General features: G+C 46.1%; 1 protein-coding gene across 1 annotated transcript in view; it reads right to left on the minus strand.

Moving 5' to 3' along the window:
• HDAC6 (histone deacetylase 6) overlaps positions 1–16,466 on the minus strand; it is a 1,945,770-nt gene that overhangs the window by 1,559,669 nt on the left and 369,635 nt on the right. The window contains exon 6 of the mRNA XM_069647471.1: positions 3,324–3,364. Within this exon, the coding sequence (XP_069503572.1) occupies positions 3,324–3,364 (41 nt within the window). The remainder of the gene's footprint in view (positions 1–3,323; positions 3,365–16,466) is intronic.

Raw genomic sequence — 16,466 nt, forward strand, 5'->3', positions numbered from 1 at the left:
GCAAGTCCACTTTGTATTGGTTCTGCACCTATAGTGCTACAGGAATCTTGTGCCGACTGACGCATCCAGTGAGTTTGTCCCTTCTCCCTAATGGGGGAACCACCCCCTTGGTGACTCGGGAGGTGAGTCTGCTACAGGGGACAGGGGAACCGGGATCCCACTGGGGGGTGACACCACCTGCCCCTGTCGCCTCTGGGGACAAGGAATGCCCAAGTCAGGGTTCCTTCCCACCTCCCCGCGTACCAAAGCCCCAATGTTTGTTGGTTATATGGGGAGTGAACCAGTTAATAATATACAGGACCCCTTTAAAGTGGATGGGTTACTGACCTGTACTTGATTCCACCTCCTTATCCCCGCCTCTCCAGGGAGGAATTTAGGACCAGCTGGAAACCAGCAAGAGGAGGGCATCCAGAAGAAGAGAACACGGACCGTCGGCCTGCACTGAGACGTGGGAGGGAGGGGGGGTGAGACAGTCCTCTGACGAAGGAAGGTGAGACATGCATAGGACATGAAGGCCGAGACCCCACCCGGGAAGAGGCCACCGAGGCAGGAAGCGCGCCACTAAGCAACCAGCGGAACTGACATCCCGTCTCCCAGACGCTGTAGGCCCGAACAGGAGCAAAAATAGCCGAAGAGGACTCCAATGCATGGAATCAAGAGCCCGAGAACCCAACGTCACTGCCGAGTCCCGCCGCAAGAGAAAAGGTACGTGGTTACATGGGAGGACTGGTGGAGGGCGGCGAGGCTTCCAAACAGGGCTGAGCGAGGGAAAGGAGGCTGAATCCCCCGGGGTGTCTCCACTCGCTAAGGTAGCTATCGTAGGTTGACCAATAAGGCGGGCCTCGCTTGACGTAGCAACCAGTGTGGTAGACCCAGACTACTGAGGGGAAATGCAAGCGGGTTGCATAACTCATAGACACAACCTTACACAGTGAGTAGGGGAACCCATTGCCCAAGGAATTATAGGGAAAGCCATGAATTTAACCCTACAGTAAGTAGACAGTCTTTCTGAAGCTTTCCAGGGGGTCCCTAGGATTTGGAGCAGCAGACAAAAACGCGACCCCATCTATTCCGGCTGAAGTGGAGTACACCACCACATTACCAGATTTGGCATTCACCCAAAGGAAGGGCCAGAATCTGTCAGACGGATACCTTTGATGATCGGTGATGGGACCAGAGTGGACCTATTTTCTTCAAAAAGAGGGGGTTGATATATAGCTGATTTAGTGACTGGGATGGTACCTGGAGGGACTAACTTGTTATCCCTGGGAGGCTAGTCATGGAGCTCGGATATTCACATTTTATGGACAGCTACCAGGAAGAGATCAAGACGCAAGATCAGGTCCTTCACAAATTCTATTGGCCCAGCGTATACCCTGATGTAGCGAGTTGTAACATCTGCCATAAGACCTCGGCTAACCCTGTCCCCAGTGCCCCCCTACATTCTTTGCTGATTATAAAAGTACTCTTTCCAAGGAGCGTCATGGATATCGTGGAACCCCTTGACGAATCTAGATTGGGGAACAAGTATATATTAGTCTATTTGACACATTATCCAGAGACATTCCCCCTCAGAAGCAACACCACTCAGCATATACTGAAACTCATCCTCCCCTTTCTCAACCACAGAAGGCAACCCAGACACTTAGAACTCTGAAACTGTGAGTGACTTTTTTGAACCACACTGAAGTGTGAATGACTGTGTAAAGCGTTCAGAGGTATACATCCCTGATTAGTAGCTGTTGCAAATAAGAGAACTTAGACTCAGGACCACGGTTCCACCTTAGGCTGGGGGTTGAATATCCACTTCCCTAAATTGTGTTTACCTTGAACATATGTGACATTATATTGATATGCATCCCTGTTTTGTTGGAGGATGTCCCCATTAGACCAATAATGGCTTATTGCAACATGTGTGTTTCACACAAATTAATGATAATATGAGCGCAGACTGTCAATCTCAACTCTCCCGTTAGACCCTTAGACAGACACTTCCCATGAAATAAGATGATGTTACAAAATAAGCAAAAAGCCTTCTGGGAATGGGGATGTGAGGTCTCTGAAACATGGTTCCCAATTACATCCAGCAAGAAATCTAAGATCCAGCAATACATTTACCATCACCTAGGCCAACTTCAAAGAGCCAAACAAGGAGGAAAATCCATCAGTGTACAAAGTGCCTACCTTTGGATAGCATTCAAATAACCCTTAAGAATCCTACAAAACTATCAAACCTTTAGTAAAAGAATTTTAAGACACTTATTTTCAGACTGCCGTTCACATCATAGACACTCAATGGGATCGCCCTACCTAAAATACAAGGTGCCACTGATGAGTCCTGTGCCCAACTACTGATTTCCTTCAAAACCTAAAAGTGAAGATGCCTCCTGGTTGCCACTCAAATTCCTTGGATCCTTACAAACCTATCAAAAGCCTTGCACTGTTGAGCAAGAAAACCGCTCAACGAAACAATTCATAATAAACAGGAAATAGATGGTTGTTTGTACTTGAAGGGCAAAGGGTTCAAGATCTTGAAAACGTCACATAAAATGGTAAAGTAAGTGGGTTTCCATTTAGCACACTACGGGCCTAATTCACAGAAGTGTTTTATAATGGCAAAGCCCCATTGTGAATCGGGGCCTATATATCAACAACTGCTGCTTTGGAGCTAGCATGGTTTTGAGCTAGCCAACACCAGATACATGAATTTCTGTCATGGTGTTAAAGGTCAGAGCAGTGTGTGAGAATGACTTTAGAGAAACAAAGTGAGAAAGGGGGTTTCGAGAAATATTTTGGGAGGAGCACCAGGTATTCTCTGAACACCTGAAGGTAATGAAGTAGGAAGAGCCCCTGGTGTCATCTAAACGTAATGGAAGGATGTAAAGAAGCACAAGGTAGCAAGAGATCAGAATGGGACATCAACACACAAAAAAGACGACACTAGGATAATTGTTGGTTGGTGATAATGTTTACCAGAAGCATTGCTGTTTTATTGTACTTCTATTCCTGCCCATGCTGGGGCACTGTACCAGTGTTGGTTTATCAGGTAGATATCATGCCCAAATGCGACATGTTTGGGTAAATTATCAGTATTGTCCAGCTAGATAGAGTCACCTACACATCTAAGCAGTGGCTCTTGATTGAGAGCAAGAACGTAGACTGATCCAAGCTAGACATACATTTAGACAAACGCAACTCCACTACCAAACACTCCATACAGTAACTATGAAGCGATCAGCAGAAACAAACTGTGTGTGAAAAGCCAGTTATTACTAAAAGCCATTATTGACATCCAGCCTTCCAACCAACGAACACACACTTACCTGTGAACCAGCATTATTTCTTCATCAACAGCCTGCCGGGCCTGTAAAGAAGAAACACAATATTTATGTGTCACCTCAAAGGGACAACAATGAGACATGTCTTCAGTCACTTTGGATTACCAATACATAAAGTGCTGCTTCACTGCAACTTCCATTAGGCTTCTGCTGTTACGTATAGACAGAGCAACTGCAAGGGAAAGGATACATTTCAAGCATTTGAGGTTTTTGTGCTACACATCGAATCCTGTGGGCTGGGGGGGAACAAAGTCAGGAAGGAGTGATTTAGGCAGAGAACTTTAAGCTGATGTAACCCTATGGAGGACAGGGGGGGACAGAAACAGCAGGTTTATTTTATTAGACATTTGTATGGCACAAGTGTTTCCAGGCGCCCCAAGACAAGAAGGGGGGTAGATAGGGGAATGGGATAACATAAGAAAAACAGTAACAAGAGGAAAGAGACGGTTATATTGGCCTTGTGACAATCTTACAGTGCAAGTGCTTGAACAAGGTGATAAGTGCAAGGGGGAGAGGAGGTAGAGCAGAAGTGCAAGAGTGGTGAGACCCTACGGGGGGCGGGCAAGTGCTGTTAGGCCAAGGCGGCAAGTGCTAGGGTAAAGAAGGGAGAGGGGAAGAAAAGTGCAATTGGGATAGTCCGGGAAAGGGAGCCCAAGAGTTAGTGCTGGCAAAGGACGCTGGGAAGGACTGGCAGGGTTGGTGGGAAGTGAAGGGGTGGGGGGTCTGATCCCTGCATGACTCTGAAGGGACCAGGCCCCATTCGCAGCAGCAGGTGGAGAGCTTAGCAGGGGAGGGGGAGAGTGAAGGAAGGTCTTGAGAAGTTTCCGGAATTTAAGAAGATCCAGCTTAAGTATGAGGGGGAGAGGGAGAAATGTTTGACCTACAGAGAGTTGAAGCCAGAAGACCGAAGGAATCTGGCTGGGCAGTATTTAGGGAGGGAGAGCTGGATGTAGAGAGGTCCCAGGCCCCAGACAGCCTTGTGGATGAAGCAGAGGGTTTTGAATTTGATCCTTGCAGGAACCGGCAGCCAGTTTAGAGACTTTAGGGCTGGAGAGAGATGCCGTCCCTGGGCTTGAGGCCAGGGATAAGTCTTGCAGTCATATTCTGGATTAGTTGGAGTGGGCGAAGGAAGGAAAGAGGAAGGTTGAGGAAGAGGCTGTTGCAGTAGTGAAGCCTAGAGAGAACCAGGGCTCTGGAGACATGAGCTTCTGTGGGAAGGTGAGGAAAGGTAGAACTCCCTGTGACTTCTATTTCTCGGGAGACCAACGCAGAGGTTCCAGAGTCCGTTGGGGACAAAATCTTCTGTGCTTTGTCCCGTCAAAGGCACAGGTGTCGCGGGCGACTAGGATACTTTTGGACAGAGGATTTAGTTTTGGTCATTCGCAGTGCTTAGGAATCGGTTCCAGACAGCTTCCAGCAGAACACCCAAGCGAAGAAAGAAGACTTCTGCCAAGCAGATAAACTCAGGACACCTTCAGGGAGCAATGAAGAAGTGTTGCAACTGTAGTCACCACAGTCCGCTGGCGACAGGCGATCTTCCATGGACCAACAAGGCAGCACGCCCATAACAGCTTCCGTTCATGCAAGATGGTTGAAAAGGCAGGTGCAGGCATCTTGTTACACAAGTTGAAGATCCGCCACGTTTCAAGGTTGAACTTGGAACAGCAATGACTGCAGCAAGGTAGACCAGGAGAGAGCTGGTGAGTCCACCGGTTGGTCCAGGAACACTTCCGAAGGCTCTGAAGGTGAGGATCCTCGAGCAGGGGTCAAAACTGTCTGTTCCCACCGGTAGAGGGGTCAAAGCACCAACAAAGGTCTTCTTGAGATCAGGCAGAGAAGCAGCGCTTCACCGGGATAGCACTAGAGTCGATGCTTGTCAGCTGAAGGGGTCTTACTCGGATTTTTAACTGGCCGCTCTTCTTTGTAGAGGGGACTTGGCTCCAGCTGTGATCTGTCGAATGGCTGCAGGAGGCCTGCTTTTATCCTAGATTTGGGCTAAGAGCATGGATCTGCACCATTCAAACAGGCATTGACCAGAACATCTGCCCAGCAACCGACATACACCTGAATGTGTACTGCGACCACACATACAAGCTCACACACAAACCGCCCCTTTGCTAGCAAAAGAGCATTCCATATGTGGCATTTCCTGACATGACAAGGCAGAAAGGAGGCCAAAGAACAATATGGACAAAGGACAAGCGGCCACCTAGTGGCATAGCCATCTTATAGTGCTGCACATTGTAGATGCAGCCAAAAAGCCATTACAGAAGAACATATAAGGATACAAAATATCCTAACCGCACTTCACTTTAAGGTGATGTGTGCAATTGTAACAATACAAGAAATGCACAAAGAGAGACATACTCTATCAGTACTGATAGTCTTATGGACTGATCAGTTTCCCCATAGGAATGAGCAAAAGGGCAGGGACAGTAAAGCAGAAGACTTTACTTAGCTCAGAAAAGTCAGCACATGGTTAAAAAAAAGCAAAAGGAAAGAGTGTCCCATTGAATTCTATGGGAGAAAAGCAGCATAAAGAAAATCTTGTGTGTGTGAGAGAGAGAAGTAGGCTAGTAAAACAATGCTTTCAATGGTCAAGTGCAAGGTAGTAGCTGCTACTGCACAGTTTATAAGGACAGTAGGTGGTTTGTTTTCCTCAAGTAGTGGTGGCAAAGGTATTTCCATGACACTTAAAAGATCGAGCTGATCAGAGTTCCTCAGTGGGTGCCATGTGGGGGTGTAAATCGACTGTTGTGGGGACTGGAAACAGCATGCATTTCCCCTATGATCGTGGGGCAGTTGCTTCCACACCACTTGTATGGAGATACTGGCTGTGGTGGTTCCGGGCATTGAGGCAGGTCTGCGGGCCCTGCAGGGACCCAGCTCTGGCCGGGCAGTTCCTATAGCAATTTAACAGCCTGATGCTAGTCCATGGGTGAAGATACTAGTCTGCAAACTGATCCCCATGGGCTGGAAAACTAAAAAGTCAGAGAAGAGGCTGCAGTGAACACAGTGAAGGGATCCAGTTATTGGAGCCTACTTCCTTTCCCAGCTAGCTGATCTAGAGAACGATAACAGTTGTGTTGTCATCACCCGGAGTAATGGCTTAAGGCTGCATGGGTAGGTGTCTGCAAACGGAAACCCAAAAGGGTGACAAACAAAACCACAACCCAAGGTGAGTCTGAGGACCACAAAGAAATCCGCTCATAGAAGAAAGCTCGAAGTAATACAAACTCTAAGCTTTCAAAAGTGGAGCTGGAGCAGAAGTTGGGATTTCAAAATAGTTTGCTGCAATGGGCAGGCTCAGCTGCAAAGGGCTCCACAGACAGAAAAAAGGGAACACTAAGAGGACAGTTGTCAAATAAGAGACCCCCAAACTGAAGAAAACCGGCAGAAGGACCATCAGAGTCCTCATGTAAAAAGGCTGCATCTTGTCCCAACTTTCCAGCCGTGTCTCTCACAGTAATGAACCACCTTACGGACCTTGCGTGGATTGTTTAGCCCTTGCACGTTCCAACTCCCGATATTACAACTGGTTATAATCACCTGGTTCTACTGAGCAGCCTAACCTCCATAAGCCTTGTTTCCAACTTTGTACTCCCACACCCAACCACAATTTTTTTTTTTTTATTTGTTTATGGTTTGTTTAACCTTTACAAAAATCACATTCTAATATGAGTTGCAATTTAAAATATCTACAAATCCTTTGCAATCCCGTTAAATCTAACCTAAAATCGAAAATATCATACATACATTTAACATTTCAGCAGGATTATAAAGCAGCCGGATATTACCACAGTATCAGAAATCCAAAGTAGTGACAGTACCAGACAATACATACATTACACCAACTGATCATTTTTCTCGGCTAATTCCCGTTCAATGATAACAAGGAAGTTTGTTAAACAGATAATAAGTGTTATACTTCTTCCCCACATACATCGTTGCCAAAGGGATTCCCTACTCATGCTCGTCTCAGTATAGAGGTGGGTGGTAAAGCTTCGTTTTCGCTCCAGTTGAAAGCACCTGCAATATACAGTAAGGTGCTTCAATGATTCAACTATATCCGGTAATTGGCAGAATCTACATAATCCTCTCAATGCATAATTTTTTACTTTTGCCAGAACATAATCTTTTCATTAGTAAGCATCTGATTCAGGCGAAATTTTAAGTAGATCCTTCTTACAATATTGCATGGAAACGCGATCTGATACCTTGGGCGAGATCCCCATTGTCTTATAAATTTTGCGTATTCAGTGTAAGTTTGGTACTCCTGAATCTTTTCTGTCAACAGACACCAGTGGTATCTGCAGTATTTAGTCTTACATGATGGTAACCCCAATACCAACTCCTCATGTGAAATCATAGCATCTGAAAGGAATTGTTCCATCCTATTCTTAATTATCAAGATCGACCGAGGATGCCCCTTCTCAGTCATTATTGCAAGCTCTTCAAACAATGAATTCTTAGGAGGAGCCAGCATTTTCCCATAGTTGGTCAGCATTCGCCAATGCCATTTAACTGATAGTGGTAGAATTCCCAACTCATGGCAAACAATAGCATTTGGTATGGACATTGCAAGACCCAGAACCTTTTTTAACATTTTCCCCTGGATAGTATCCACAATATCATCCATCTTGTAAAAACAAGGATCCAAAGCATATAACAAGATTGGTTCGATCTTTTGTAGGTAAAAGGTAAGCATTGGTATCATTGAAAATTTCCCAAGGCATTGTACACCAATTTAAGCTGTGCAGTCAACGATTGGGCTTTTTTGGTTAAAACTAACTTCCAGTTCTCACAGGAATTACTGCATGCCAGATGATAACCCAAATAATGCATGGATGGAGCCCTCGGAATCGCAGAGCAGTCAATCGACCATGTAAAACTTTTAATTTTTTGATGTCCTTCATTGAATGTAATAATAAAGGATTTCTCCGTATTAATCGTTAAATTATGTTTACATGCAAAGGTATGAAAAAGGTTCAATTTAGTCTGTAATCCATAGGGGGTCCTATCGAAAAACAGTAAATCATCCGCAAAACTTAGCCAATTCAATGCAATACCCAATTTTGCAGGAAAAATCACTGCCTCTTGCCATTGATCGTCTAAATCCAATAAGTAGAGGTTAAACAGGACTGCTGCAAGATTGCAGCCCTGTTTCAGTCCTATCTCAGTCCGAATGGGTTCGGTGAGCACACCAGCCTTGGTGAGTCGAATGCGATATGTTGTATGGTGGTGCAGAGCCGCCATGATTGAAACTAACTGTGATGAGAAACCAAATTTAATCAATTTATTCCAAAGTAGCTCTCTGATTACTGAATCAAACGCAGCAGTAAGATCCAAGGCCGCCATGTAAACACAACCCGCCTTGTCCATTTTGGTTTGCTGGTACAAATGGGCAATAATAGTTGCGTTGAGCTGGCAGCCCATGAATCGTCGAAAGCCAGTTTGGAATTTGGATAGTAAGTTAGACTGATTAATATATTGGTTAATGGCTTGTAGTAGGAGATTAGTAAAGATCTTAGCCGAGGCATCCATAAGAGCAATCGGCCTGAAGTTCCCAGGGTCGGTCATAGGCCCCTTTTTATAAATTGGGATAATGATCGCAGAGCACCAGGAGGCGGGGATGTGCCCAAGATAATAAATAGCGTCAAATTTGATTTTTAATAATGCCGCCCACATTTCCGGATTAAGCTTTATAAGACATGGCGGAATGCCATCTGGTCCTGGAGCTCGCGACCCCTTAGATTTTGTGATGGCCAGGTGTATTTGCTCATTAGACCATGGACAACCCTGGAAAATGGGATGAAATGACGATCTCTCCTCTAATATGAATTGACTAGGCATAGCAAATTTTACTCTGATATGATTTACCCAGGAAACAGCGGAGATAGCTGATTCCTCAATCTGCTCGGCTGTGCCAAACAGGGTGCGCATAGTCACCCATAGATTCCTAGCGTTTTTAGAAATTAAAACAGCCATGAGATTCTGATTCTTAATATTGAACAGCTCATATTTCAGCCGTTTGATTTGGGATTTATAGCATTTGTTAATCTCCGCCTTAGTCTCCGCGTAATCACAGTCAAACTGTTTGCAAAAACCTAATTTTCTGATTCGATACCGTTTTTCTTTCCTTAGATCAACAATTCTTTGACTATATTGGTATAGGTGTTTAGGTGGATTCCTGCACTCAGACGCTGCCTTCAAGTTAGATATATGCACCGCTGTTCTAATGGAATTCTGGACCTCTTGCCACACACACATAACACCTTTACTCTCAACACTCACTTTAATCAATGGGTCCTCTAGAATTGCAGCACTAAAAGATTGACATCTTCTAGAGGTCCACTTGATTGATAACCCGGCCCGATCATGGGCAATGGCCCTTAAGTTGGGCTCCACATCAAGACATAATGTTTCCAACTTCAAATTAGTTTTCAGGGCTAAATGATCCCCTTTAAAAAGATTAACAATCAAAATTGGATCAACTAGATGTAACCATCCTGTGGAGACAAAGAAATAGTCAATCATTGAAGTATAAAGACCTCGTGCCCATGTATGATGATAAGGTCCTGCCTTGAACGGAATCAACTGAATGTCCCAAAGCATAAGAAACTCCACCCACCTTACACCATTCGCATATGATTTCTTTCTAGAGTCCGATTTACAATGAGTATCTGCCGTATGATCATCTATACAAGTGGCATTAAAGTCACCCCCTATAATCACGTTCAAGTTTGCTTTGGTCCTAATGATCTCTTCAAAAAGTGAATTTATGCGATCTGTTAGGGTTTCAAAGGAAGTCAGCATCTGATTCCAATACAAATTAATAACAATAAAATCTTGAAATTGGGATTCCGTGCTTGACATTTCCACAACCAGTAAAGCCTCATCAGCCCACAGCAGGTGGGAAATCACTTTCAGCTTTTTATCAATCAGGATCGCCAGACCCCCAGCTGGACGTCCTAGTTGCCCCCTTGATGCCGGTTGATAATGAGAGTCAAACCCTTCCAGAACTACCTCACCCATAATCATAGTTTCTTGGACCAAACAGATCCCTGGACGAGAATCACAATCAAGTGCACTATTCCACGCCCTTAGATTAGAGCTCCCACACGAGTTCCATGACAACAGGGACAAACCACACTCATCCTCCTATTTTTTACCCATCTCTATTGACGGTTTAGGAGAAGTTGATGACCCCTTCCCCATCATCCCCGATATTGAGGCGGCAAGATTCATAAATTGCTTCAATACCTCTTCACTAATCTGTGGTATCGATCCATCCACACTCAAGGTCTTTGGTTGCTCCGGGATAGTTGCAATGTAAATTTCTGCAGATTCCTCAGAATTAAATAGACATGGAAATAGCCCAAGTAATTGTAGGTCCTCCCTTTGTGCCCAAATTAATCGTGCAATGATGTGAGAGTGATAACCACAAATCATCCTCGTGGGGTTATTATGGGACAATCGAACCCATTCAATATCGTTGCTTCTGATAGTGCGTAAAGCTGGGATCGCTTGAAAAGCCTTCAGCATAGCTGATCTATTCAGACTTATTCTGGCAGAGGGTGGTTGCTTAGTTTCCCAACCCATAATGGGTGGCATATCTGCGGTTAGGGAAATAATCTTATCAGACAGAGCCTGTTCATATACATCGGGGAAAGTTGTATTCTCTATCAATTCTCTCTCTGAGGGCAATCTGTCTCTAGCCCTACATTTATTGCTGTTACCTGATGAAGAATCACAGCTACCATTCTCATCATTCCCAGTAATTGCTTTCAGCACAGCTCCTTTTACCTGTGCGTTAGCTAGCAACTCCTGATGTTGATCATGAGTAGATAATTTACCCTCCTGCTTTGTTTCTCCACTTAACAGTGACTCAATGGGTTTAGCTGGTATTTTAATCAACTCCCTTGATTTTTTCAGGGGTTTCTTAGAGACTGCTTCCTTAATTTTCTTCGATGCCTTTTTCATGTAAAGCGCAGGGAAGAAACTAAGGAGCTCAGTTTGCTTATGGTTAGAGAAAGACACCTCCTCTATCCGATCAGGGGGATCTAGGTCATTGGGCATTATTCGTTTCTCCTTCCCATTACAGTTCTCAACCATACTCTGGTTGTTTTCAATATTCAATAACGCCCTAGACTCAGAATCAAGTTGCAATAGATCTATCTTTTCCTCGTCCATAGATGTTTCTTTTATCTTAATCTTAAACGAGTCAAGAACAGAGTTTGTAGCAAGGTGATTGGTAGACTTCTTTAGGTTTTTTGCTTGTTTCATTTTACGTTTTGAAGCTCTCAGTAACAATCTCTTCTGCTTTCTTGTAAGTACCGGTTCATGGCATAAGTCTTCAGCCTTCTCTCCCTCTAAGACATGATGGGCATTCTGTTCGTCTTCGAGATCAATTAAATTGGTCAAAGCTGACAGACTATCCAAAGACTCTACTCTTAAGGAGTTGGACCGCGGTCCTATGGAGTCATCCATCATTACCGTCGGACCATAAAGACCATTTACTGGTTGCTGAGTAGAATTTATCTTTTGGATCGTGGTCAGAATCTGTTTGATGGCCCCGGCATTGGCCGTTCCTAACTCGAACAGCTGATTCAGGGCAGGATTAACAGCCTCATTACTCTTTCTTACATCAGAGGCCATAACTTCAGCAAAGGTGGGAACTGGTTGAAGCCGTATTCTTATATCAGGCTGTGTTTGTGAAGCTTTAGTACATACCGTCAGCGCATTACCAGCTTTTAATGCACTATTTGAGTCGCCTATGGTTTGTGACTCTTTTGAACTCATTTTAGGGACATCCCCTTGTTTGCCCTTAGTCAGGGCCGCCACCGCCTCACAGGCAAACAAGAGCCCCTCAATTCTATTGATTTTGGCCGATAAGTCAAAAATAACATCATGCGTATGCATCAATTGCGCATGAGTGTATTCATGTCCTTTATCAACCAAATTAAGAATTCTGGATAGCACTTGGAACTCTACCCCTATATCTGATATCTCCATTAGGTTGCGTTCCGCTTCCACTTCTAGTTAAGATAAGCTCGTTTTAGGGTCGTCATGATGTAACGACCCTGCTATGTCACCTACTAATACATTGGTAATTGAATGTCTACCAGGAGAACTAGTATCTTGATTAAGGACCTCCTTATCATTTTCTAAATTTGCTGAGAAATCATCGAAGCAGGCATGTACCAAGGCTTGCGTCCCAGGAACATAGCCTGGATCCGCGTGAACATGTACATCTTCCATGCAGTAATTGTGGGCTTTGACCGGGGTTGATGGGCCTCTTGAAAAGCGCATTCGTTTATCCAAAAGTGCCTCGATAGCCGGGGCAATGATAGACACGTCAGTGAATCTAGGTTTAGTTGGTGTTATCCCCATTGTGGCTAACAAGATCTTTTTGGGCGGAAGTCCCAGGCCCTCACTCAGCCCCTCATTCTCATTATCATGATTCATTTCAGTTAGCTTATAAGTATCTGATAGACGGGGGACATTCAGCGCGGGAATTAAAGGCAAAATGACCCCCTCTTATATTGAAAGCAATGTTTTTTCTCCGCCATCCTGGGGTACATGCTCACCCACATATCTCAACACTTCTTCACATTTAGATGTTCCTACCTCATTTGAGCAATATAATTCCTCATCATCTACAATGGGGGTCCCAGACATGTTTGAGTGGTTACCCACTGATTGATTTAGATCCTTGCTCTTCTCACCACGTAACTTCCTCCCACTACGCAGCCCATTCACCATTGTCACAGCGTCTAATAATGGTAAACCAATCCCGCCCAGCCGCCACCCGCGAGTAGTGAACAGTAAACAGTACTTTGAGTACTTTACACGGTGCGCGCGCGAGTGCGCGAGCACAAGGCTTTAAGTAGGAAGTGAGGCGGGCGTGAGTCACACTCGAGGGAGGGGTCCGGGGAGGAGACCTAAGTGAGAGAAAAAGAAAAAGAAAAGCAAGAAACGACTTTCAGTAATCCCAGAAACTCTTTGTTACGCTGCACCAATAGCGCACTTTGCCTACGTGGCGCTAGACGCTACACACGCAACGCTAGACGCCCATGCTAGACACTTGTCACAATAGGCAGTCCAGCTCATTAGACACTTGTCACAATAGGCAGTCCAGCTCGTTAGAGCATTACAGTCACCTTGATTTCGCAGGAAGCCAGGCAACCTTAGGGTTGCAGTTTAAGACGTCCTCCAGGCGTTACTTGTGCAGCCACACTCCTTCCAGCAGCTCCAAGAAAAGAAACCCAACCACAATATAAACTTACCAACAAAAGACGCAAATCATTTTGAAATACAACCCCCAATACCCTCCTCGTCGCACCCAATCCCCCAGCCCTTCAACCCCACCTGACTCCCCAGTGTTCCCTCCCCCACCCACACTGCCCACTCCCAACTAGTAGTGAAATATCCCACCCCAGATGCACACTTACAGGCCAAAATGGGCAACAACCCAGGGCTGCCGCACTCTGTCACATAAAAGGCCTGCCTACTTCGCCTACTATCAGGGGGAGGCCCATGCTTCAACAAGAGTACTCAACCACTGGACCAATTCGTTGCATGGGCAAGCATAGTATAAACTCACCAAACATACGCTGCACATGTTAAGATTAATCCCGCAAGGCACATATCAATCTTGGTCTGCTGGGACAACCCGCACCCATCGTCCAAAATGCATATCCCCAAGGATAGTAACACAACCCAGCACGGTCTTGACTTGGGTATCCCCTCACTCCTTCGGCAGTGCTTGCAAAAAGTCTTGTACTGCCCTAGGGTCAATGAAGTAATGAGACTTGCCTCCATGAAGCACCCGCGGTTTGGATGTGTATAAAATAACTGGTACTGCATACCACGCTCACGAAGGCTGCATTTAGCTGCCAAGAAAGAAAGGCAAGCCTTCTGGACTGATAGGGTGAAGTCGCGATATAACAACACCCGAGCATTCTCATACTGCAAGTCTTCAAGCTCACAGGCTCTGCAAAGAATCACATCCCGGTCCCTGTAATTTAACAAGCAAGCTATGATCGGTCGAGGGCGTGGCCGGTCTGGGAGCGAGTTGCATCACCCGGTGCGCCCTTTTCAACCAAGAATTGCGATGACAACGGGGTGTGTTTGCAGTACCTCCAGAATTAACTTTTCCATAAAGATCTCCATGTTCTGCTGTGGCACTGATTCTGGAATTCCCACCACCTGGATGTTCCTCCTATGGTATCTTGCATCCAGGTCCTTGTTCTTCTCTTTGATTACTTTGCCCTGTGTCACTTCTCCACTTGTGTCCTCCAGGACACCCACTCTGTGTTCTGCCTCAGATATCCAGCTAGTCCTCTTCTCGATACGCTCCAGCATACGATAGATCTTGTATGTCATTTCATCAAGCTTGGAGTTAATGGATGCAAATACGGATTTCATTTCGGACAACACTAAACTGAGTTCCGATGACAAGGCACTATAAGCAGGCCTTGAGCCGGTCTCTCCCAGGCCCGCATGTCCTGACCTGTCTGGGGTGTCTCTGGGTGACAGCATCTTCTCTCTCCTGTCACTCGGGGCCGCCTTCTGGAAGAATGGTAAGCGAGACTGCCGCTTACTATCCGTCGCCATGAAGCACCATAGCAATGGAGCCTTCAGTAGTGCCTCAACCTTCAAGGTGCCTCGATTCGGTCTCCAAACCAGCTCTGCACCCTTTCTAAAATGTCAGGATAGGCGCTCCAAGGCTGTTTTGCCAGGGCCCACACCAGCGGTAGGGGTAACAAAATGCGTATAAACTCTGGTTACACTTACATGGAGGCACCAGTCTAAACTTCTGGGCCACCGGGGCTGGGGGGCACGCCTCTCCCGCTTCCAGTATTACCCTCCAGTGTAGATACAGACCATAATGACGAGGGGTGGCCCCAGCGAGCAGTCAGCTGGTAGCAGGAGCTCCAGCTAGTCCTCTATGCCCAACAGGAGGAGAATAGCAGGTCATGTTTGTCTCTGGTGCAACACCTGCTCTCAGGGCAAGATCACTGCCTGCTCCTTGCCAAACCTTGTGTCTCCTCGAGGGAGCCCTCACCACTCGCACTGCACCAGCTGATCCATGCGGCTCCCTCCCAGGGGCCGATCCAGCCGGAAAGGGGATCGGGCCCACCACTAGGCCAGGAAACCCAAAAAGTCGCTCCCCCGCCCAGGCAAATCCAGGTCCTGGGCAGTCGATTACACCCAGATAGTGGTGCAGAGCGTGAGGTCAACACTCCTCCCCACTGACTCCGAGCAGACAGTGCCTGTAGAGTGGCGCAGACGGCACCGAGGACCCAGCTGCTCCAAGTCCCTACGGCAGGCACCAGCATCAAGCAGCCACTCTCGATGAGGTCGGTCGCCGGTCCCTGCGTCCACTCTCCTCCAGCAGCGAAGCACTCTGTGTGGAGGCCGCACAATCTTCAAAGCACACTATGGCCTTTCCCACACCCCAAACTTGCCTCGCCGGATCTCGAGACATGTCGGACTGTGACCCACTAAAGTAATTCACAGCACATGCGGTGGGAACGATATACGGCCTACCCCTCTCACAGATGTCTCCCGGAGCTTAGCAGGAAACGTCCATCTTGATCGCGAGCGCCCCGTTTGGGTCATTCTTATGGGGAACCGACTAGTCCCCAAGACTGTCGGTACTGAAAGACTGTTGCTCTTTTGAATTCTTGTATTTTTACACACATCACCTTACAGCGAAGTAAATTCAGGATACTTTTGCCTTCATTACTTTTTACCTAATGGCTTTTTGGTTACTTTGACGATGTGCCTAAGACAAGCTGGAGGCAAATGTGTGATTTTGACTGTTTTTGCAATATTTTTCTCATACACATTTGCATATACCACAAATTGCTACTAAATGGGGCTAGCCCTCTAAAATGGCTGTACCACGAGTTTTCCGCATATTTATTGGCCATCTTCTCATTTTGCCTTTTTCCAGGTTTCTCGGGTCAGGAAATGCCATGTATGGTAAATCCTTTCCTAGTGAAAGCTGTTGCTTCAGCTGGCAAGTGGGCTTTCTGTGTGTGAGCCAGAGGAGGGGGCTGGCACTGTCTGGTACCAGTCCAGTTCCTCTGGCGCCCGAAGGCCAGTTGCTGGATGGAT

This window comes from Ambystoma mexicanum, chromosome 2q (assembly GCF_040938575.1).
Source record: "Ambystoma mexicanum isolate Mex_15411 chromosome 2q, UKY_AmexF1_1, whole genome shotgun sequence".
Lineage (NCBI taxonomy): Eukaryota > Metazoa > Chordata > Amphibia > Caudata > Ambystomatidae > Ambystoma > Ambystoma mexicanum.